Source organism: Tachypleus tridentatus, chromosome 3, assembly GCF_004210375.1.
Source record: "Tachypleus tridentatus isolate NWPU-2018 chromosome 3, ASM421037v1, whole genome shotgun sequence".
NCBI classification, from domain to species: Eukaryota; Metazoa; Arthropoda; class Merostomata; order Xiphosura; family Limulidae; genus Tachypleus; species Tachypleus tridentatus.
In genome coordinates, this window is record NC_134827.1 from 83423779 (window position 1) to 83448716 (window position 24938).

The window sequence follows — 24938 nt, forward strand, 5'->3', positions numbered from 1 at the left end:
TGTTCCTTGCAGACATAAACATTTAGGGCCATATACTTTGTGGCGTTGATTACAAGAAATACTTAAAGTTTTTATTTTGCTATCCCTATGCGTGATAATGTTAAGTTTACCAAAGTTAGCAAATGAATTTGTCTACAGATTGGTCACAAATATAACATTTTGAGTCATATGCTATCGTTCAGTAAGAAAAAACTATGTAAATGATGTTATATCTGAAGACACAGCCGTCTGACAACAAAACAAAAATCGCCCAAATTGTTTATATTGACTTCGAACGAAAAATAGCAATGTTAAGTTTTGTTTTGAAGTTTACTCTCGAGAGGACAAACAGTGAACAACGTTGCTTTGTGCATGTAAGTTGGTGAACAATTTTTTTTTTTCATTCTTCACCCACCCTAAGACCACGTATGGTTTGTGGTGTTGTTTTTCTTCTTTTTTTTTTTCTAAGTAGGGTCTTAGAGGAAGAGAAAATTGTTTTAACTTTCACACAAAAACAATTTGGAAAGGCTGAATCAACCACCAAGCTTAGCTTAGTAAGCGTGTATAATTATTGTTTTAATTAGTAAAGTCTTTGTGCTTCCCCATTTGAAAAAAAAAGACTTTGGTTAATCCAGGCCTTGGTTGGACGGTCATTATCGTTCCTACATTTCGATGTTTTGTCGATCACAAAGAGAAGGACAGATAAGAACACATGACTTGCAAAATGGATTACTTTTCGCATTTTCTGAAATCAGTATAAAAAAAATGGAGCTTGGTTATCGTTTATGAGTAAAAAAGAATAGGGTCATTTAACATAGAACAAGAACTTCAAAAATCAGTGTTTTAGAAGTTAAAAGTGAAACGTCTTAGGCTGTAAGTTAAGTGATCAGCCTGTGGATGAAGATATTTTTTTTACTTGTTGTTCACTTCCACTTCTCCCAGCTGTAGGAATTTTTTGAAGTAAAATAAAATCAGGCACTTATGAGATAGGTACTGCTTAAGATCTTTACTTCTTCGTACTCACTGTCGTTACACGTAAAATAGCAGTGATAGATTTAAATATACAATTTATCTTCTATATGCCTTAGAGGATAAAGTGTTTTGGTGCTCAGAAAGCTACACAGGGTACAAAAAAAAAACAGTTGTGACAGATTGAATCTGTAATGCTTATATATTCAGTCTCAAAGTCCATGTTCTAAATATAAACATCAACTTTTCTTTGTTGGGTTTCTCTACATGAACCATTTCATTTTTAACTGCTTTTAATATGGATGATTTTAAGAGTGTGTAATGCTTAATTTAACATTGCTCTTCCTACGTCGTATAAGTTATTACCATTTTTTACTATTTGCTTGTCTTAATGGGGTAGCTTTTTCTAGATACACTTATTTTGTGTATTTACTTCCATTTGTACGTTAACTTGTAGTTCTCATCTTATACAGATATTTAAAATAATTGAAACAAGGTTTGGAGACAAAATTAAAATATTGTAAAAGAATAAAGTACATTAGAGTTGGCTCGCTGTAAATAATGTCAGAAGTCTATTGTCTTCAGGATAGGTTGAAGAAAGCCTCTATATTTATAACAAATGTAATTCGTGTGAAAGAATGATACGGAACGTTTACTGAACTAGTTAAAAGCTCCAGACTCGGAACATCGAGAACTCCAAGTTGTGTGATTGTTTTTTTTTTAATTTTACGCAAAGCTACACGAAAGCGCTCTGCACTAGCTCTCCTTAATTTAGAAGTGTAAGAGTACAGAGAAGGCAGTTAGTCATCACTACCCAGAGCCAATTCTTGGGCTACTCTTTTACCAAAGAATAGTGAGATTGGCCGTCACATTATAACGCACACACGGCTGAAAGGCCGAACATGTTTGGTGCTACGGGGATTCGAACGTGCGACCCTCAGATTACGAGTCGAACGCCCTAACCACCTGGCCATGCCGGGCCAGAATAAGTTAGAAAGAGCCTCTATATTCATAACGAATGTGATGCGTGTGACAGACTTATACAGAACATGTACTGAACACTAAATAACTCCAGGGTAGGTAACCTAGGTTGGATGATAATATGTTTGTACAATTACATGGCAGTTTCTTTAGAATAGTGGTTTTAACACTAAATAATCATAACAGATAAAAGATAATTAAGTAAGAACACCACCTCATGAGCTACTCACAAATTATAAACTATTACTTTAGATTTGTTTGGCTTTCATAAACTCATAGCTCTGAAAATTCTGGTACTTTACTGATGTTATTTCAGATGCTTTGACAAGAAACGTGTATCATCAGACAGAACTACATGCTTGAAACTCTGGCATAATCGCAACTTGAAAGAATGTGACTTCGTTTCGACACGGATTTTAAATTCGTAAAGTAGGCTTAAGAAGACTGCTGTTCAGAAAGTCGTCACCACTTATTCACCAATTGCTTCAAGCATCTGTATTTCGTATTCAAAACATAGCAATGTTTTAGTGAAACCATATACTGTAATAGCACAGCAACACTTAATTTAATGGTGGAATGTAAATCTGCAGACCCATGGTTTGTGTCCCGTTGCTGCAAAATTATGTCCCACACTTTGGGCACTGTGAGTGCATTATAAGAGTGACGGTTAATTCTCACGATTCGATCAGAGTGATCCAATAATGGTGATAGGTGCTGTTCACCAGCTGGCTTTCTTCTTAATTTGTCAGTTCAAGGTTAAGGAGGGCTAATGAAAATAGCCTTTGTGTAGCTTTATAAAAATATCTTAGAGAACCTAAGTAAACAAATTTACCCCTAGACAAGTTGCTTTTTTTAGAAAATGTTTGTTCAAAAAGTATGTATTTGTATAACACTAAATTATTAAGGATTTCTGGTAAAATTGTTTTGACAATAATTGACGGTGGGATTTTTGTATAGTTACCACATTTGATTGGATTAACAATAATCACAAACTTCCTTGTAAACTCTCAGAAGAAAATGATTTCTAAAACAGACTGTTTTTATGAAATTAGTGTGGTTTAGATAAACAGCAATGCATGTTTATTACAGTATCCTCATTTGTGAACAAAGAAGTTATTCAATGTTTACAGTAATGCATTTACATTCACAAACCTCTACTAAAACCATTGATGTGATAGTAAACATTTATCAGTATAATAAGTGCTTTAATAAAAAATCGTCCAAATAATGTATAAATAAGCAACAGTTCTATTATTATGTTTACTATTTGGACCCTGAAATCACGAGAAGCGATAACCATACTTACAGTCATATTATTCTAATAACTGCTGAAGAGATATTACTTCTGTTATTAAGATCCAAAAATAACCAGATGTTTTGTCGTTATATCCCAATAATGGAAAAGAGAAATGGATTACAGTATTGAAACCCTGAAACAAGGAATACAAATAACATAATATATAGTTCAGTTGTCAAAATAATGCCCTACAATAGCTCAGTAGTTAGCTAGAGAACTTATGAAGCTAAAAGTTGGGGATTTGATCCCTACGATGGGTACATCGCCGATGGCTCATTGTGCAGCTTTGTGCTTAAACAAATGTTAGAATAATGGATAAGCACGCAGTAATTCGATTATTAATTTATGATAAAGAAGTTATAATAATAGGTAAAATAACAATATTTTGCGTATTCAAATTCAGATGTCCCCCGCTGATACAGCGGTAAGTCTACGGATTTACAACGCTGAAATCAGAGGTTTGACTCCCACTCGATAAACTCAGCAGATAGCCCGGTGTGGCTTTACCATAAAAAAATACAAATTAAAATAACGAATAAATATAAACAAGCTTTACACCAGGGTTATTATGATAGTGAATAGAGGTGACAGAGATTCATTATAGGATCCTGAAAGCAGATTTATCTAAAAATATTGCATTTATTTTGTCTATGTTTACGTTATGTCCAATTCCTATACTCGTGATTTAAAGAGGTTATATTGGTCTTTAAATGTGTGCGTTTTATTATAGCAAAGTTACATCGAGCTATCTGCTGAGCCCACCGCGGGGAATCGAACCGCTGATTTTAGTGTTGTAAATCCGTAAACTCACCGCTGTACTAGCGGGAGGCAGGTCTTAAAGTAACAATAGTAAGAGCAGTTCCAGGTTACTCTACTTACATTCTATAACAATCCAATTTTTTTTCCTTTTAATTAAAAGTTTCGAAATTTCTTTCATTAACACAAATATTTTTGTTAATAATTCAATATTATCCCACTTGCTATATCTGTTATTGTGATTAAAATGCAGTAAGAACAGTGGATTTACTGGCTTGTCATTCTTAAAAGTTTTAGAGTGCAAATGTTACTGTTATAGTTAGTTATGGCCAGAGATAACAGTCAATGTTGACATTTACCAATATTCTATCGTTCGATGGCAGGTTCTTATACCCTCGTCTTTTTAAAATATTAAAATTTACCCTAAATATTTTTTTCCCATCCATTAGTGTTATTAGTAATATGCGAAAAGCTATTCTAAAGAAACATGTTGAAATGTCGTGATCAACAGTTTTGAACCTAACGACGCCTCGGTCTCACATTATACAGATGACAGATTGAGCAAAAACAGACCGCCTTTTCAAAATTACAAGTTCTCTATAAGGACAAAACTTATCTAAACTCCAACTTAATATCAAAATAAATACGTGTAAGTATAGCCTTCTTCAAGACACTGTCTTCACAATATGTAATAGCTTTCCCAACCTCATTTGACGCCAGCATCGGGAAAATTACGACACTGAAATAGATGAATTTACCTGATGATTGGACAGTGCTTTTCGTGACGGAAATGACATTCTGAGAGTTAAAAACATAAATAAGCGTTGCAAACACGTTGTTATCATCCTGCACCATTATTACGTCACAATAGGGTGGAGTCACGTGCTTGTGGATGTGTTGGGGGGGGGGGGAAGAATCATGTAATAGAACTTTTCTGCACCATTACCGTCTTCAGCCTTATTTCCACGTGCTCCACCCTGCTCAGAAGACCGTTTGTCAAGACGCTGATATTTTTTAGTTGATTAAAAATTGAAGTACGTCTTTTTAAAGTTCTGAATACATATAATACTGTCGAGTAACTCCTTTCTCTTTGGTGCAGCTTCATCGACCGGTGATTGAAATTTCCATACATTTGATTTGTGTCAGTAGCTCCATCGAACAACACCTACTTTGTACGGTCAGTTAGTCAAAAATAGTATTGTCTTAAGTAAAAATTTGAACTCAGACCAGACAATGCTACGCTATTCGATTTGTGCTCTTTAATTTCAAAATAAATTCTTAGAACGTTTTTGTGTTTGTGAGGTGTACTAGCCCGAATTTCATTACACATAATTAGTGGATTTACATTTTTGCATCGAAATGTATCAAAATAATCTGTATCACTCCCTAAGAGCTCTTCATTTGTATCGTGAAATGCGGTCACTGTTTTATATTTTCTTATTAAATTCGATTTATTAATAATCTGTATCTGTTAATTTCTATTGTGTCTCTGGGTTTTAGTTACCGTATTAGTAAATAAATAAATTATATTCGTGTGAACTTATAGCCACAATATTTGAATACACAAGGATAAAGATGTGTAATGTGGTTCTCAAAAGCCATGTTGAAGGAAACAGTAAATAAACCATCTTGACGATGAATTTAATTTAAACTTTCATCGATAAATTAATGAGGTTAGTTCTGTTCTCTTATAATGAATCATCTGTTATTAAGCACAATAAAGAATCAATTCCAAGCTGTTTCCGCCTATCAAACAATCACATTTAAACTTACAAAGACGATAATTTGAAATTTTAATGCAACGTTATTGTTGTTACGACCTTATGAATGCATTTAACAAGAGTACTCTTCAATATGTATAGGTACCTTCATGCATGACTGCTATGACTTAGGCGCCTGACATTTCTAGTAATTAGCATACTCAGAATCATTAAAACCTGTTCCGTATTTTAGAGCCACGGCTGCACTATAAAAGTGAAGGTCAAATACCACAGTTCGATCATACAAGATCAAGAGTTGGCAGTGGGTGCTGTTGACTAACCACCTTCTCTACAGTTTGCAAGTTCAGAACTAGGGATGGGACTTGTGTAACAGACAAATCAAAATCGACGAATCTGAAACAAAGCTCAGCAACGCTTACTTTTAGTTGACTTGAATATCGCACCCTGTATTTATATCGGTTGTTTCCGTTGTTAGTCCTTAAGGCTGGTTGAACGCTACTATAGTTATTCCACACTCGATTCTAACATACTTTCTGCTGCGATAACATACGTACGTCAGAACGCGTATACCCCACAGAGTTCTGAGTTGTGAATACCGTAATAGCTTTCAGATCTGTAAGAAAGATATTGACCTCTTGATAGGTATAGGTTTCGGGAACGTCAACTGGTTTCATTTTTAATTTTCCTCTAAAGTTTATCATCTATCTGTTTTATTGTTTTTTTTCTCAGTTAAGTCTTGAGATCTATTCTTCAATTAAGTATAAAGTTTGTGTTGATACAGATAATTTGCTGATATAGAGGAACCAATTACTGGTGATATGATCAATGTCAGACGTAACTATCCGCTCATTTGATTATAGGAGAGAAGATTTTTCTGTCAATACTTGAGATACTGATAACCCACAGTAAAGCCACTATCTTCCCATAAGGATGAGAAAAAAACCCTTACTGAAAACCGGTTGCTTTCTTTTCATGTACATATAACATCGTAGCTCATAATAGTCTTTTCTTCGTTAAAGATTGAAAGATTCGTATTCAGTTACTTTTATAGTTGCAACTGTAGTTTTGAAGCGTTGATAGAGTCTGCAACCCGTTTATAACACAAAATAAATCACTGCAGGAAGCGAATGCAAGGAAACAACTTGTTGGCGATTTAAAGTCATATATAAGATAAAGGCGTGGTAAGGCCGAACAGATTGTCCACTAAAATCCTTCAGCTCCTTAGATATTTGCTTTGATGAAATGATATAGATCATGGTTACTGAAGTGTCGAGCTTTGATACCGTTGACTCATATTTGTTCTATACTATAGATAATAGGGCGTCGACACGCGAAACGACATCATTGAAGAGACATGAAATATTCAAAGTGCCTATCCCGACATATAATTTTCCCACGCCTGACCATCGGTCGCACGCGCGAAAACCCGAGAAATCTGTCAGTTAATCTTTGAGAGACCTCATTTTATGAAATGCTAAACCTGTTATTTCAATCCCTTCTAGAAGAAATTTGTGAATAATGTCAATCGCATACATTTATTATAAAACTGATTTTCACTTGATATTATTTGAAAGTAGCAACACACTAAAATATAGTTTCTTATGTTTTAACATTACAACAATACGCTTCATGTTCTTCATTTGCTGTGGTAGGAATAAGCAATATAATGCAGCTACACGACACTTCAATAACGTATGTCTATTATAAAGTTCTATTAATCATTGCACAGTTTTAGCTTAAAACAGTTTGAAGAAAACTAAAGAATTCCTCTAGCTCTAGTTTTAATCCTTAACCAAAACAGAGAAAACATTCGACATTTTAGTATTTATAAACATGTTCATACAAAATGTGAACTGGTATAAAATGGTAATAAAGTGAGCACGAATGACTAAATACTGTTCCTGCTTCTTCCAAGTCATTGATACACAGTAATGTGTGAGGACTAAATACTGTTCCTGCTTGTTACAAGTCATTCATACACAGTAATGTGTGAGGACTAAATACTGTTCCTGCTTGTTACAAGTCATTCATACACAGTAATGTGTGAGGACTAAATACTGTTTCTGCTTGTTCCAAGTCCTTCATACACAGTAATGTGTGAAGACTAAATACTGTTTCTGCTTGTTCCAAGTCCTTCATACACAGTAATGTGTGATGACTAAATACTGTTCCTGCTTGTTACAAGTCATTCATACACAGTAATGTGTGAGGACTAAATACTGTTCCTGCTTGTTTCAAATCATTCATACACAGTAATGTGTGAGAACTAAATACTGTTCCTGCTTGTTACAAGTCATTCATACACAGTAATGTGTGAGGACTAAATACTGTTTCTGCTTGTTCCAAGTCCTTCATACACAGTAATGTGTGAGGACTAAATACTGTTTCTGCTTGTTCCAAGTCCTTCATACATTGTAATGTGTGAGGAATAAATACTGTTTCTGCTTGTTCCAAGTCCTTCATACACAGTAATGTGTGAGGACTAAATACTGTTCCTGCTTGTTACAAGTCATTCATGCACAGTAATGTGTGAGGACTAAATACTGTTTCTGCTTGTTCCAAGTAATTCATACACATTAATATGTGAAGACTAAATACTGTTTCTGCTTGTTCCAAGTCCTTCATACATTGTAATGTGTGAGGAATAAATACTGTTTCTGCTTGTTCCAAGTCCTTCATACACAGTAATGTGTGAGGACTAAATACTGTTCCTGCTTGTTACAAGTCATTCATACACAGTAATGTGTGAGGACTAAATACTGTTTCTGCTTGTTCCAAGTAATTCATACACATTAATATGTGAGGACTAAATACTGTTTCTGCTTGTTCCAAGTCATTCATACACAGTAATATGTGAGGACTAAATACTGTTCCTGCTTGTTACAAGTCCTTCATACACAGTAATGTGTAAAGACTAAATACTGTTTCTGCTTGTTCCAAGTCCTTCATACATTGTAATGTGTGAGGAATAAATACTGTTTCTGCTTGTTCCAAGTCCTTCATACACAGTAATGTGTGAGGACTAAATACTGTTCCTGCTTGTTACAAGTCATTCATACACAGTAATATGTGAGGACTAAATACTGTTTCTGCTTGTTCCAAGTAATTCATACACATTAATATGTGAGGACTAAATACTGTTTCTGCTTGTTCCAAGTCATTTATACACAGTAATATGTGAGGACTAAATACTGTTCCTGCTTGTTCCAAGTCCTTCATACACAGTAATGTGTGAAGACTAAATACTGTTTCTGCTTGTTCCAAGTCCTTCATACACTGTAATGTGTGAGGAATAAATACTGTTTCTGCTTGTTCCAAGTCCTTCATACACAGTAATGTGTGAGGACTAAATACTGTTCCTGCTTGTGACAAGTCATTCATACACAGTAATATGTGAGGAATAAATACTGTTTCTGCTTGTTCCAAGTCCTTCATACACAGTAATGTGTGAGGACTAAATACTGTTCCTGCTTGTTCCAAGTCCTTCATACACAGTAATGTGTGAGGACTAAATACTGTTCCTGCTTGTTACAAGTCATTCATACACAGTAATGTGTGAGGACTAAATACTGTTCCTGCTTGTTCCAAGTCCTTCATACACAGTAATGTGTGAAGACTAAATACTGTTTCTGCTTGTTCTAAGTCCTTCATACACAGTAATGTGTGAGGACTAAATACTGTTTCTGCTTGTTCCAAGTCATTCATACACAGTAATATGTGAGAACTAAATACTGTTCCTGCTTGTTACAAGTCATTCATACACAGTAATGTGTGAGGACTAAATACTGTTTCTGCTTGTTCCAAGTCCTTCATACACAGTAATGTGTGAAGACTAAATACTGTTTCTGCTTGTTCCAAGTCCTTCATACACAGTAATATGTGAAGACTAAATACTGTTTCTGCTTGTTCCAAGTCATTCATTCACAGTAATATGTGAGGACTAAATACTGTTTCTGCTTGTTCCAAGTCCTTCATACACAGTAATGTGTGAAGACTAAATACTGTTTCTGCTTGTTCCAAGTCCTTCATACACAGTAATATGTGAGGACTAAATACTGTTTCTGCTTGTCATTTCACAATGTGTGAGGACTAAATACTGTTTCTGCTTGTTCCAAGTCATTCATACACAGTAATGTGTGAGGACTAAATACTGTTCCTGCTTGTTACAAGTCATTCATACACAGTAATGTGTGATGACTGAATACTGTTCCTGCTTGTTACAAGTCATTCATACACAGTAATGTGTGAAGACTAAATACTGTTCCTGCTTGTCCCAAGTCATTCATACACAGTAATGTGTGAGGACTAAATACTGTTTCTGCTTGTTCCAAGTCATTCATACACAGTAATATGTGAGGACTAAATACTGTTTCTGCTTCTTCCAAGTCATTGATACACAGTAATGTGTGAGGACTAAATACTGTTTCTGCTTGTTCCAAGTCCTTCATACACAGTAATGTGTGAAGACTAAATACTGTTTCTGCTTGTTCCAAGTCCTTCATACATTGTAATGTGTGAGGAATAAATACTGTTTCTGCTTGTTCCAAGTCCTTCATACACAGTAATGTGTGAGGACTAAATACTGTTCCTGCTTGTTACAAGTCATTCATACACAGTAATATGTGAGGAATAAATACTGTTTCTGCTTGTTCCAAGTCCTTCATACACAGTAATGTGTGAGGACTAAATACTGTTTCTGCTTGTTCCAAGTCCTTCATACACAGTAATATGTGAGGACTAAATACTGTTTCTGCTTGTTCCAAGTCATTCATATACAGTAATGTGTGAGGACTAAATACTGTTCCTGCTTGTTACAAGTCATTCATACACAGTAATGTGTGATGACTAAATACTGTTCCTGCTTGTTACAAGTCATTCATACACAGTAATGTGTGAGGACTAAATACTGTTCCTGCTTGTTCCAAGTCATTCATACACAGTAATGTGTGAGGACTAAATACTGTTTCTGCTTGTTCCAAGTCATTCATACACAGTAATATGTGAGGACTAAATACTGTTTCTGCTTCTTCCAAGTCATTCATACACAGTAATGTGTGAGGACTAAATACTGTTTCTGCTTGTTCCAAGTCCTTCATACACAGTAATGTGTGAAGACTAAATACTGTTTCTGCTTGTTCCAAGTCCTTCATACATTGTAATGTGTGAGGAATAAATACTGTTTCTGCTTGTTCCAAGTCCTTCATACACAGTAATGTGTGAGGACTAAATACTGTTCCTGCTTGTTACAAGTCATTCATACACAGTAATATGTGAGGAATAACTACTGTTCCTGCTTCTTCCAAGTCATTGATACACAGTAATGTGTGAGGACTAAATACTGTTTCTGCTTGTTACAAGTCATTCATACACAGTAATATGTGAGGACTAAATACTGTTCCTGCTTGTTACAAGTCTTTCATACACAGTAATGTGTGAGGACTAAATACTGTTTCTGCTTGTTCCAAGTCCGTCATACACAGTAATGTGTGAAGACTAAATACTGTTCCTGCTTGTCCCAAGTCATTCATACACAGTAATGTGTGAGGACTAAATACTGTTTCTGCTTGTTCCAAGTCATTCATACACAGTAATATGTGAGGACTAAATACTGTTTCTGCTTCTTCCAAGTCATTGATACACAGTAATGTGTGAGGACTAAATACTGTTTCTGCTTGTTCCAAGTCCTTCATACACAGTAATGTGTGAGGAATAAATACTGTTTCTGCTTGTTCCAAGTAATTCATACACATTAATATGTGAGGACTAAATACTGTTTCTGCTTGTTCCAAGTCATTCATACACAGTAATGTGTTAGAACTAAATACTGTTCCTGCTTGTTACAAGTCATTCATACACAGTAATATGTGAGGAATAAATACTGTTTCTGCTTGTTCCAAGTCCTTCATACACAGTAATGTGTGAGGACTAAATACTGTTCCTGCTTGTTACAAGTCATTCATACACAGTAATGTGTGAAGACTAAATACTGTTTCTGCTTGTTCCAAGTCCTTCATACATTGTAATGTGTGGGGAATAAATACTGTTTCTGCTTGTTCCAAGTCCTTCATACACAGTAATGTGTGAGGACTAAATACTGTTCCTGCTTGTTACAAGTCATTCATACACAGTAATATGTGAGGAATAAATACTGTTTCTGCTTGTTCCAAGTCCTTCATACACAGTAATGTGTGAGGACTAAATACTGTTCCTGCTTGTTTCAAATCATTCATACACAGTAATATGTGAGGACTAAATACTGTTTCTGCTTTTTCCAAGTCCTTCATACACAGTAATGTGTGAAGACTAAATACTGTTCCTGCTTGTTACAAGTCATTCATACACAGTAATGTGTGATGACTAAATACTGTTTCTGCTTGTTCCAAGTCCTTCATACACAGTAATGTGTGAGGACTAAATACTGTTTCTGCTTGTTACAAGTCATTCATACACAGTAATATGTGAGGAATAAATACTGTTTCTGCTTGTTCCAAGTCCTTCATACACAGTAATGTGTGAGGACTAAATACTGTTCCTGCTTGTTACAAGTCATTCATACACAGTAATGTGTGAGGACTAAATACTGTTCCTGCTTGTTTCAAATCATTCATACACAGTAATGTGTGAGAACTAAATACTGTTCCTGCTTGTTACAAGTCATTCATACACAGTAATGTGTGAGGACTAAATACTGTTCCTGCTTCTTCCAAGTCATTGATACACAGTAATGTGTGAGGACTAAATACTGTTTCTGCTTGTTACAAGTCATTCATACACAGTAATGTGTGAGGACTAAATACTGTTCCTGCTTGTTACAAGTCTTTCATACACAGTAATGTGTGAGGACTAAATACTGTTTCTGCTTGTTCCAAGTCCGTCATACACAGTAATGTGTGAGGACTAAATACTGTTCCTGCTTGTCCCAAGTCATTCATACACAGTAATGTGTGAGGACTAAATACTGTTTCTGCTTGTTCCAAGTCATTCATACACAGTAATATGTGAGGACTAAATACTGTTTCTGCTTCTTCCAAGTCATTGATACACAGTAATGTGTGAGGACTAAATACTGTTTCTGCTTGTTCCAAGTCCTTCATACACAGTAATGTGTGAGGAATAAATACTGTTTCTGCTTGTTCCAAGTAATTCATACACAGTAATATGTGAGGACTAAATACTGTTTCTGCTTGTTCCAAGTCATTCATACACAGTAATGTGTTAGAACTAAATACTGTTCCTGCTTGTTACAAGTCATTCATACACAGTAATATGTGAGGAATAAATACTGTTTCTGCTTGTTCCAAGTCCTTCATACACAGTAATGTGTGAGGACTAAATACTGTTCCTGCTTGTTACAAGTCATTCATACACAGTAATGTGTGAGGACTAAATACTGTTCCTGCTTGTTTCAAATCATTCATACACAGTAATGTGTGAGAACTAAATACTGTTCCTGCTTGTTACAAGTCATTCATACACAGTAATGTGTGAGGACTAAATACTGTTCCTGCTTCTTCCAAGTCATTGATACACAGTAATGTGTGAGGACTAAATACTGTTTCTGCTTGTTACAAGTCATTCATACACAGTAATGTGTGAGGACTAAATACTGTTCCTGCTTGTTACAAGTCTTTCATACACAGTAATGTGTGAGAACTAAATACTGTTTCTGCTTGTTCCAAGTCCGTCATACACAGTAATGTGTGAGGACTAAATACTGTTCCTGCTTGTCCCAAGTCATTCATACACAGTAATGTGTGAGGACTAAATACTGTTTCTGCTTGTTCCAAGTCATTCATACACAGTAATATGTGAGGACTAAATACTGTTTCTGCTTCTTCCAAGTCATTGATACACAGTAATGTGTGAGGACTAAATACTGTTTCTGCTTGTTCCAAGTCCTTCATACACAGTAATGTGTGAGGAATAAATACTGTTTCTGCTTGTTCCAAGTCATTCATACACAGTAATGTGTTAGAACTAAATACTGTTCCTGCTTGTTACAAGTCATTCATACACAGTAATATGTGAGGAATAAATACTGTTTCTGCTTGTTCCAAGTCCTTCATACACAGTAATGTGTGAGGACTAAATACTGTTCCTGCTTGTTACAAGTCATTCATACACAGTAATGTGTGAGGACTAAATACTGTTCCTGCTTGTTTCAAATCATTCATACACAGTAATGTGTGAGGACTAAATACTGTTCCTGCTTGTTACAAGTCATTCATACACAGTAATGTGTGAGGACTAAATACTGTTCCTGCTTCTTCCAAGTCATTGATACACAGTAATGTGTGAGGACTAAATACTGTTTCTGCTTGTTACAAGTCATTCATACACAGTAATGTGTGAGGACTAAATACTGTTCCTGCTTGTTACAAGTCCTTCATACACAGTAATTTGTGAGGACTAAATACTGTTTCTGCTTGTTCCAAGTCCTTCATACACAGTAATGTGTGAGGACTAAATACTGTTCCTGCTTGTCCCAAGTCATTCATACACAGTAATGTGTGAGGACTAAATACTGTTTCTGCTTGTTCCAAGTCATTCATACACAGTAATATGTGAGGACTAAATACTGTTTCTGCTTCTTCCAAGTCATTGATACACAGTAATGTGTGAGGACTAAATACTGTTTCTGCTTGTTCCAAGTAATTCATACACAGTACTGTTTCTGCTTGTTCCAAGTAATTCATACACATTAATATGTGAGGACTAAATACTGTTTCTTCTTGTTCCAAGTCCTTCATATGTGTGAGGACTAAATACTGTTTGTGCTTGTTCCAAGTCATTCATACACAGTAATATGTGAGGACTAAATACTGTTTCTGCTTGTTCCAAGTCATTCATACACAGTAATGTGTTAGAACTAAATACTGTTCCTGCTTGTCCCAAGTCCTTCATACACAGTAATGTGTGAGGACTAAATACTGTTCCTGCTTGTCCCAAGTTCTTCATACACAGTAATGTGTGAGGACTAAATACTGTTTTTTTCATACACAGTAATGTGTGAACGGTAAAAGTGTGTTTGAACCTTTTTCTCTAGACACACTGGTCATATAAACTAAATCCAGGGTTAACAAATTTGAAGCTCAACCGAATCTATCAGCCTGAACCTCAGCTTAGTTCATTGTTAACCCAACTGAATCTATCGGCCTGAACCTCAGCTTAGTTCGTTGTTAACCCAACTGAATCTATCGGCCTGAACCTCAGCTTTGTTCGTTGTTAACCCAACTGAATCTATCGGCCTGAACCTCAGCTTAGTTCGTTGTTAACCCAACTGAATCTATCGGCCTGAACCTCAGCTTAGTTCGTTTTAACCCAACTGAATCTATCAGCCTGAACCACAGCTTAGTTCGTTGTTAACCCAACTGAATCCACTATTAATCGGTAAACTTGTTTACCGATTAGCTTCATGTGTAAAAGAATCAGATTCTCCACACACAAATTATAATACAGTAATTTTACTCAGAACATTTACTGGTTTGATCAGATTTATAACCACTACCTTAAATGACCAGGTAGTTAGGGCATCCGATTCGCAATCCGAGGGTGGTGGATTCGAATACCCGTCACACCGAGCATGCTCGCCGTTTTAGCCGTTATGATGTGACGGTCAATACCAGTGGTCGTTGATAAAAAAATTTAACCTAAGAGTTGGCAGTGGGTGGCGATGACTAGCTGCCTTCCACTGCTCTTACACTACTAAATTATGGGCAGCTAGAGTAGATAGCCCTTACGCGAAATTCAAAACAAAGTAAATGGAAATGACTTTGTAAAGATTTTCGTGATATGCAGGTGGGATAAAAAGTCGTCTCACTCACTGTAATTAACTCATTTGAAAGCAAATTGTTAATAATTTTAAGATATATGAACAATAATTAGATGACTACAAAAGCCCACTCATTCTACTTTAATGGTGTCCAGCGCTGATGTACGACTATGTTATGTTAATATATGAATAATTATTATTACACCCTCACAACCGGAGGTGGAAGGAAGTGTGTATGTATTTATTTTTTGTGTGCGCATGCGTGTTAGTTTGTATGTTTGTGAACAAGATTTCTCGAAAACGGTTGAATAGATATGGACGAATATCGGTATATATTTGGATTATGACCAAACTTAGAAGTGAATAGTTTTTGGAACGTCAAGTTCAATGTAATAGCAAATGTCACAAAAATCTAAAAACTCCCAATCTGTTAAAATGTGGGCTGATTTTTCACACTATGTTTGCTTTATAACTCAGTAAAAAATGATTGGATTTTGATGAAACTTGGTAGTAGAAAGTTATTCTGTTGTCCTGCCAAAAAAAAGGCCTGCGTCTGTTAATAACGACGGACATACGAACACATTTTTTTGTATTTTATTAACAGCAGAATATGATCAACGCTGCATGATGGAGGTATGCGATATATTGAGAGTTTATCTAGTTTGTATTAGAATTACCAAACAACATGTGGGTAAAACTCGGATTAACGTGTTAAAACTTTGCTAACAATGGTTCTCGTTCCTGCATATTGTTTCTGAAGTTGGTATTCTTATCGAGTGGTATTGTATGTAATTTCTGTCCTTGATGGTCAAGCGGTACTCTTGAAATTGAAACGGTTAAAATTCGGGGTTCAATCCCTACAATGGGCTATCTATGGCCATTGTACTATTTTGCACTTGAAACAAATTAAGAAACAGTATTTGTCCTGGCTGATCTATACAAAGAAATTCGTGATGATGAGAAACCCGCTTGAAGTAAAAATGTATCTCAAGACTTTTTAATAAAAGTTTTAATATTTATACCAGCCGTCTTGAGATACATTTATACATAGAAATCTCGTTTAGATATTTAAATAATTAATATATACAAATGATATGAACGAATCCTTCCTAAGTAGCATAACCGCATTTATGCCAAACCATGCAGAGACGAATGAATATTTGTGTTGGGTTTCTTCGAATGATACATGAATGTCTGTGTTGGGTTTCTTCGAATGATACATGCCTACATCTCATATTTTTTCATATTTCGGTCATAATGTTCTTAAGTGCTTTTATAGCGTATGCAATTTTAATTACTCCTGTAACTGTTAGTTGCGTTTAAGTTAATAATTTATGACAAGCATCATGAAGAAAGTTTCACCGACAGCTGTGTCTGAAGAATGCTTTTTATTGAATTTTTAAACATTTTTTTTCGAAAATTTCTTCGACCCATGATATTATAACCCGAACTATAGATACGGGTTAATTATTTGCTATCTGTAATTATTATCATGCAAGTTAACAGGTCGTAAAATAAGATGTGTAGTAATAAGTCAAACTAAAATCGTGAAATACTGGCCATTCTCTGTTTATTAAACAATATGCGAGTAATATTTTTTTCTCCAAAATTTTACTGTTGTGGTAGAAATCTTCTATGATTATGTTTGTTATTTTTTTAATAGCTAAACTTGGTGAAATAATGAATACGAGTTACCACAGTGCATACTCCATGGCCCTCCGCTAGTACAGCGGTATGTCTCCGGATTTACAACGCTAAAATCAGGGGTTCGATTCCCCTCGGTGGGCTGAGCAGATCGCCCTATGTGGCTTTGCTATAAGAAAAACACGCATACTCCATGTATTATAAAAACTTGCATCACCAAATATTTTACTTGTGTTACGTCTTAAGCAGTTTTGAATGACAGGTTTGGATATCAGCTATAAAAGCGCGTGGTAACTTTACTTTGAAATCCTAGTTTTGTTGTGGTTTCTTTTATACTTGTGTTACCTGTTAAGCATTTTTGAATGGCAGGTTTGGATATCAGCTATAAAAGCGCGTGGTAACTTTACTTTGAAATCCTAGTTTTGTTGTGGTTTCTTTTTTCCGTTATATCTAAAGCATTTAAGGCACAACCTGGAGTACTGTTTACGTATAAAGTACGCGTACAAAACGTTACATAATTTGATTCTTGTCAAACGTTTCACTTAAACGCAGTGTTACATAATTTGGTCCTTGTCAAACGGGCCCGGCATGGCCAGGTGGGTTAAGGCGTTCCACTGGTAATCCTAGGTCGCGAGTTCGAATCCCCGTCACACCAAACATGTTCGTCCTTTCAGCCGTGGGGGCGTTATAATGTGACGGTCAAAGAGTGATGGTAAAAAAGTAGCCCAAGAGTTGGCGGTGGGTGGTGATGACTAGCTGCCTTCCCTCTAGTCTTACACTGTTAAATTGGGGACGGCTAGTGCAGATAGCTCTCGTGTAGCTTTGCGCGAAATTCAAAACAGACAAACAAACCTTGTCAAACGTTCCGTATAAGCGCAGTGTCATAGAATATCACCTAACATGCTATAAATATTTTCTACAAGCCTTCAGAAAGTTTTACACACAGAGTAAGGTGTTTGCAACTGAGGTATATGTATAAGTTAGTATATTTAATTGATCAAAACGACTTGTAATTAGTTATAGCTCAACGATTTTAGATGTTTCTTTATCTCTTTGTTTTTAATGCGTTTTCGATATTAAAAGGACTATTCACAATAAAAGCTGTAAAATAATGAAATGATTTATTGTTGTTGTTGTTTCCTTAGTACCAAACCACAGTATGGACATCTGTTCTCTATCTACTACGGAGAATGGAACCCGGATAAATGTTAGCGTTGCAAGTTTTTAAAGTCATCACCGCTGACTCACCGCTGTACACCACCAAAATGATACGTGACACGTAATACTAACGTAACTAAATTAATTGGTTTAGGCAGGTGGTTAGAGCCCTTGAGTCGCAATCTGAGGGTCGCGGGTTCGAATCCATGTTCGCTCTTTTAGCCGAGAAGACGTTATGAACAGCCCAAGAATTGGCGGTGATGACCAGCTGCTCTCTCTCTAGTGTTTCTCTGCTAAATTAGAGATGGCTGTCACATATTTCTCTACTGTAGCTTTTGGCGTAATTCAAAACAACCAAACCCCTCATATAAAGGCAAGAAGACCTACTTTTTTAAAACTACAGAATATTTTACAAAAAAAACAGACAAAACTAGCGCATTAGGTTGCGGAAGTTATATTGTTTTAAATGATAATAGCTACTTAGAAATCAAGCTTGGTTGTATTCGTAACTGAAAAAAAAAAAAAAGGTCTGGTTATGTTTGTTGTTGAAGCCAGTAGTCGAGATGGTGGGAGATCGTCCTCTTTACCTCCATGCAAGTGGATTCCATTGCTAGACTGAAATTGAAGCTAGCTCAAATCGCGATTATTTTCAAATAAAGTATGTTTTCAATGCGTAGAAAAAGTGAAACTTTAGCATGTTGAATTTCGGAACTCTGGACAAGTGATTTATCACAAATAAATTATTAGCATTTCTTCAACATGTCAAGCCTTTATAAGCCTTTCAGTCGTACTTTAATCCCAATAGAAGGAAATTAATAGTTGAACATGTATAATATGGACGAGCAATTTGTTCAATTGTGAATAATCAAAGTCATAGATGAGACGTAAGAACATACACGATGTTATGTCCATAATTGATGACCGACGATTATTTTTTCAATCTTTTTATATAATCAGACGAAAGTGACTGATAGGAATAACGTGATTTTTTTATACTGTGGTAAAAACTGACCAAGGTTTAATGACCCATTTATGGTAGTACCCGATAACTTTTACTATAATTTACTCAGATTAGAAGATATTTAGGAATACATAGTGTAGTTTTTAAGAAAATTTTGTAAATATAATTAAGTATTATATTTTACATGCTATCGCATTAATTTATTTACTGCAAGAATTAACTATTTGACGTTTTGATGTGTCAAGCGACAACGAAAGGACTTATGTAAATGATCTCGAAATTTGTAAATTAACTCAAAAATTGTTTGTCGAACTGTTTTGTACGAATTACACAAAACAAAAACAGCCATATCATGATATGCTAGAATATTAAGTACAGAAACTTTATTTATATTCTAAACTAGAGTTTTTCAGCTGGATTTGCCAGATGATCCCCGCCTCCGAGTTTTGGCCTCGCGACCCACATTATCTCTACAAGGATGAAAACAACAGTTCGTCATAGAATATAATAAAGTTGATATGTCCATATCTTAGACACCTTGAATACCCAAAAAGTTGTTGACCCAGTGCAGATAGGTTGTGACCCTCCCGAAAGCTGCTAGCAACCATCAAGGGGGTCAAGACCCACCTTTACGAATTGTTTATTTGTTTGTTTTAAATTTCGTGCAAAAATCTGCACGAGAACTATCTGTGCTCTAATTCAGCAGTGTAGGACTAAAGGGAAGGCAGCAAGTCATCATCACCCATCGTTATAGATGATGAACATCACATTAGGCTTCCTGCCTTGCTACTCTTTCACAGTAGCATGTGTACAACGGTAATTCTACGGATTTACAACGCTAAAATAAGGGATTCGATTCCCCTTGATGGACTCAGCAGATAGCTCGATGTGTCTTTTCTATAATAAACACACACACACAGTAACATGCAAAACAGTTGAAAATTAGAAGATGTTTGAAGAATAAACATTCTTGTTGAACCTTGAAGCTGACTAGTAGATATTAATGAAGCATAGATGTAATTAACACTTGGAATTGCCAACTCAATAATGATTTAATATGATTAAAAACATAAAAACAAAATCCTTTATTCAGTTTTGCAAATAACGTGGAAAAGAAAATCGCATAGGAATTCATTAACAGTAAATTTTTAAATTCCACGCTGATTTCTTGTTGGGTTGATTTCAATCAGTAACAGAACAACAAACTATTGTATGGGTCTAATTCACAAAAACAAAGAGAGTTTCAAATATTTCCATAAAGGAAATTCGCAAATTAGTGAGAGACTTTCAGGCACAAAGAAAATGCTCACTGAATATAAATAGATGTGTCTGACTTCCTTTTTGTATCTGTTCTTGGGATCTCCGATGACCGCTTGTTTTTTGTCTTTCTCAACGGTCTGAGTTCGTTATTCAGATGTGGACCAGGTTAGCCGTTAGCTATTGTTTTAGTGCATAGCCTGGGACAAGCAACGCTCGACTGCCTCTATTGTATCAAGCTATGGAACTTTAATAGCTGAGGTTATGTGGCACATGAAACCCACTGAACCAAAAGTTTATGCTGGGCTGGGAACTCATCGCAAGCTTTACTTTTGATGACGAACAAATCCAATGAAGCATCGGAAATGAGCAATTTGAAATAAATCAAGAATTCATTTTCTACGTTAATAGCACTAATTATCAAATTATCATCAGTAACTTTTTTATCAGTACCTTAATCGTCGAAACTCGAGCGAGTCGCGTGCTTCTGTGCGGAAAGGATACATTGATGTGGTTGTAATACAGTTGAATATACTTAGAAAATAGTTCGATGTGTTGAAAGCAGTCCCTAAATTCAGAATGGCATAAACACATAAAAATTTAAATAATTGATAAATTTGAGTTATCTTATAAATTGCGTGTATGACCTTTTTATCCAAAAACAGTACTATTCCTGTTAAGATTTTAATATTACTTTATATGAAAACGGCACCAATTCGAAACGATGCTTATTGCTTTAAAATGTTCTTAATTTATTAAAGATAATTTTCGTTCATACACACATGGTCTGTTTGTTTTCTCTCTTTTAGGATAATGGCGACATTATGATGGAACATGACGGAGACCATGATGTCGCAATCAACCTCTCAACCCATCAACCTACGAAATCTGGTTTGGCCAATGGTACGACAAAAAGTGATGAAATTGATAAGGTAAGTTTCTTCTCTTCGCGACGTTTATTTTCTGCCTTGAGGAACGTTGTGTTAGTTTTGATGTCTTTGAAAATCTTAAGTGATTTGACCCTTTTTTTACGTTGAAATTTACTTTATTAAAACTTGCATAGGAAGATTTCTAGAAACAAGGGTGTCAAGACAATAACTTGTAAACTACGTGCGGTTCCATTATTATTGTTGCTTGCAACAATTTTTAGTTAAATGATACATGATTAATAGGAAGCGAAATAGTTGACTTTTTTTTTTTTTTTTTTGCTTTTGCTAAACGTGACGATTTGTATGTGAATTTTACGACACGGCTTTTGTGATCAGGATGCTTAAGTGCTTATGATTTACCCCCAGTATCTCGTCTTTGTATTCACAGTAGATGTATGATAATATACAATAAGACACTGTAGACAACTCCACGGTTGATACTTTGGTCAACGACAACAGAATGTTAGTCGTTTCGTCGTGTTATTTATTTTCGACACTAGTTATGCTGAGTCAGTACGTGTGACGGTAATAAACGTAGAGGAGGTTTTTCGTCAGAGTCATTACATCAGTAGCACCGAGCCCTACAGACAAAAGGGTGGCAGGCCGAGCAAGCTAATGCTCGCTGTTCTGTTCAACTTTAATGTGAACCCGATCGATTAAAAACCAGAGAAGACAGGGTGTGTATGTGAAAAAAGAATTAAACAACAGAAACACACACGACACACTACTACAGTATCGCTTAGCATTTTAATATATATTTATTTTGACATTCGAAGAACTTGCTCCGTGTATCTCGGTTTCTATGGCAACTACTTTTTCGAACAGGACTTATGTCAGATAGGTGTTGGCCGCAGGCAGAAGGAATGAGCTCACCGCTCGAGAGTGCATGGCACGTGAGATGAGAAACGAACTTGCCCAGCAAGTAACAATAATTTCGGTATTTTATGTTTTCAAACGGTTTACACTTGTTTCATAAACAATTCAAAACTCTTTTGAATAAAGGTTTTAATATTGGAAATTATTATAAAATCTTATTCAGTGCACTTTTTATCAAAGTGCAGCTAACTTGTTTCTAGTTCAAGTTATATATATAACGTTGGAATTCGTCTTTAATTTTTATCCATTAACTGAAGTTGGATAACTATAAAAAAAGAGATGAATCTGCTAGTTTATTCAACTGCAGTTTGAAATAACTTAATCTATATGAACTAAAATGTCAGTTTGTGTTTTTATTGAACCAACAAATGAATTAACATGCTCATTAGTTGTATAACATGTACTTTAAAATTATCAAACAGATAAAATAACATTATTAATAGTTTTTCATGAAAGAAAATATTATGCTTGAACATAAAATATAACTTGATATGCGACAGATTATATTAGAAGGTAAAACATAACTTGATAAATAACAGATTATGTTGAAACAGAAACAATAACTAGATACATGACAGATGATGTTAGGATATAAAATATAACTTGATACACGACAGATTATGTTAGAACATAAAACATAACTTATACACATTTTATGCATTACAATACTTAAATATCCCTTAAGTCTATAGAGACTGCTAGGATAGAAACTGATAAAGTTATTACAGCAAAGCCATTATGATACGTTATGATACGTCATGAAACATTATGATACATTATGAAACATTATGATACGTTATGATACTTATGATTCCCAGCAAATAGTACTTTTGCTTGTTGGTTTCGGATATTCGCACAAAGCTACACAAGGACTAATTTTCAACTGATGAAGTAAGAGAGAAGGTAGATAGTCAACAGAACAGCCAACTTACGAGGTAATCTAATCAAATAGTGAAACTATGCCATCGCTCTCTTATACCCATAGCTCTAAAATTGGAAGCCCGGCATGGCAAGATGGTTTAGGCATTCGACTTGTAATCTGAGAGTCGTGAATTTGAATCCCCCTCACACCGAACATGCTCGCCCTTTCAGCCGTAAGGGTATTATAATGTTATGGTCAATCCCACTATTTGTTGGTAAAAGAGTAGCCTAAAAGTTTGGCGGTGGGTAGTGATGACTAGCTGCCTTCTCTCTAGTCTTACATTGCTAAATTAGGGACGGCTAGCGCAGATAGCCTTCGTGTAGCTTTGCGCAAAATTCCAAAACGAACAAACAAACCAAAAATTGGAAGTGCAATTTATTAACTCTTTTATTTTTTAATTGGATCGAACCACGACTGTGGGATCCACAGACCGTCACGGTAACTACTAGTTAACGCCCAGAAGGTTTTGGTTTGGCTTGTTTTGAATTTCGCGCAAAGCTACACCAGGGCTATCTGCGCTAGCCTTCCGTAATGTAAAAGTGTAAGACTGGAGGAAAGGCAGCTAGTCTTCGCTACCATCAGCCACCGCCAACTCTTGGGCTACTCCTTTACCAACGAATAGTGGGATTAAACGTAACATTATAACTCCCTCACGTCTGAAAGAGCGAGCATGTTTGGTGCGACAGAGATTCGAACCCGCAACAATCGGATTACGAGTCGAATGCCTTAACCACCTGGCCATGCCGAGCCCGCCCAGAAGATAATGGCGTTGTAGATAGATTTTGAATATGATAAATCACTGTCAAACAAACAAACAAATAAAAAAATAAAACTATTGTTTTTTTCTTCAGATCTCACGTTAAATTATTCAAATGTAGAACCTGAAAGTTTATTAGTGGTCTTTATCGTATTTTAATATCTAAATGTTTAACGTAGAAAATGTGTAACATTTAGGTTCAAGTAAGGCTTAGTAGTAACTGTGTTCGCTTCATTGTGTGTATGACATGATGTTAATTACAGAAATTTTGCGAAACATGTTTTCCTAATTTTAGGTTCTGTTAAAGCAATTATTTATTGCCATTCGCGAGAATCTCGTGAAAATGAATAGTGTAGTAGAACGTTTTACCAATGAAGAAAACAAAAACTAATAACAGCATATCATTTGAAATTTAAAAATATAAGACTAGATAAAAGTAATTAGGACTTCTTTTTTTTCCTAATCATTATTTAAACAAGGCAGTGATTTGAATTAACTTTAGGTTTCTTTGATTTATGTATTTTTATAAGGGCCAAGAATAATCTTCGAAAAAAAAATCAAAAACTGGGAAATAAATGATAAGTAAACTTCGTCACCGTTTCTTAAGAGCAATAATAAAGATGCATCTTTGAAACTAATTGAAAGATAAACTGTATGGAAGGAAGAACAACTAGGAATTGTAATATTTAAATTATGACAAAATACTATTATAAATAATGTTTATCTCTCTCCACCCTTCCCCATTTCGTCTTTATGTGAACCAGACATTTATGATTCGAAAATGATTGGCCATTCAGCTTCTAGTTGTAAATAGACATTTGGTAGGGGTAGTTTTATATCGTAACAGTTAATGACGTTTCGCTTCAGTATGGAGTATAATCACCATGAACAGCAAGGACAGCCTGCATCCTATATTGATGCTTGAAACCAGAGTTTCGACAAGGTCGAGAGTTATTATC

General features: G+C 35.4%; 1 protein-coding gene across 17 annotated transcripts in view; it reads left to right on the forward strand.

The window, feature by feature from the left end:
• The window catches only part of LOC143247365 (forkhead box protein P1-like), a 277478-nt gene that overhangs the window by 171089 nt on the left and 81451 nt on the right, over positions 1-24938 (forward strand). For all 17 annotated transcript variants that reach the window (XR_013026528.1, XM_076495328.1, XM_076495327.1 and 14 more), the window contains one exon: positions 21305-21427. Coding sequence is in view for 16 of the 17 variants with exons in the window: in XM_076495328.1 (XP_076351443.1) it covers positions 21305-21427 (123 nt within the window). In the remaining variant the exon portion in view is untranslated. The remainder of the gene's footprint in view (positions 1-21304; positions 21428-24938) is intronic.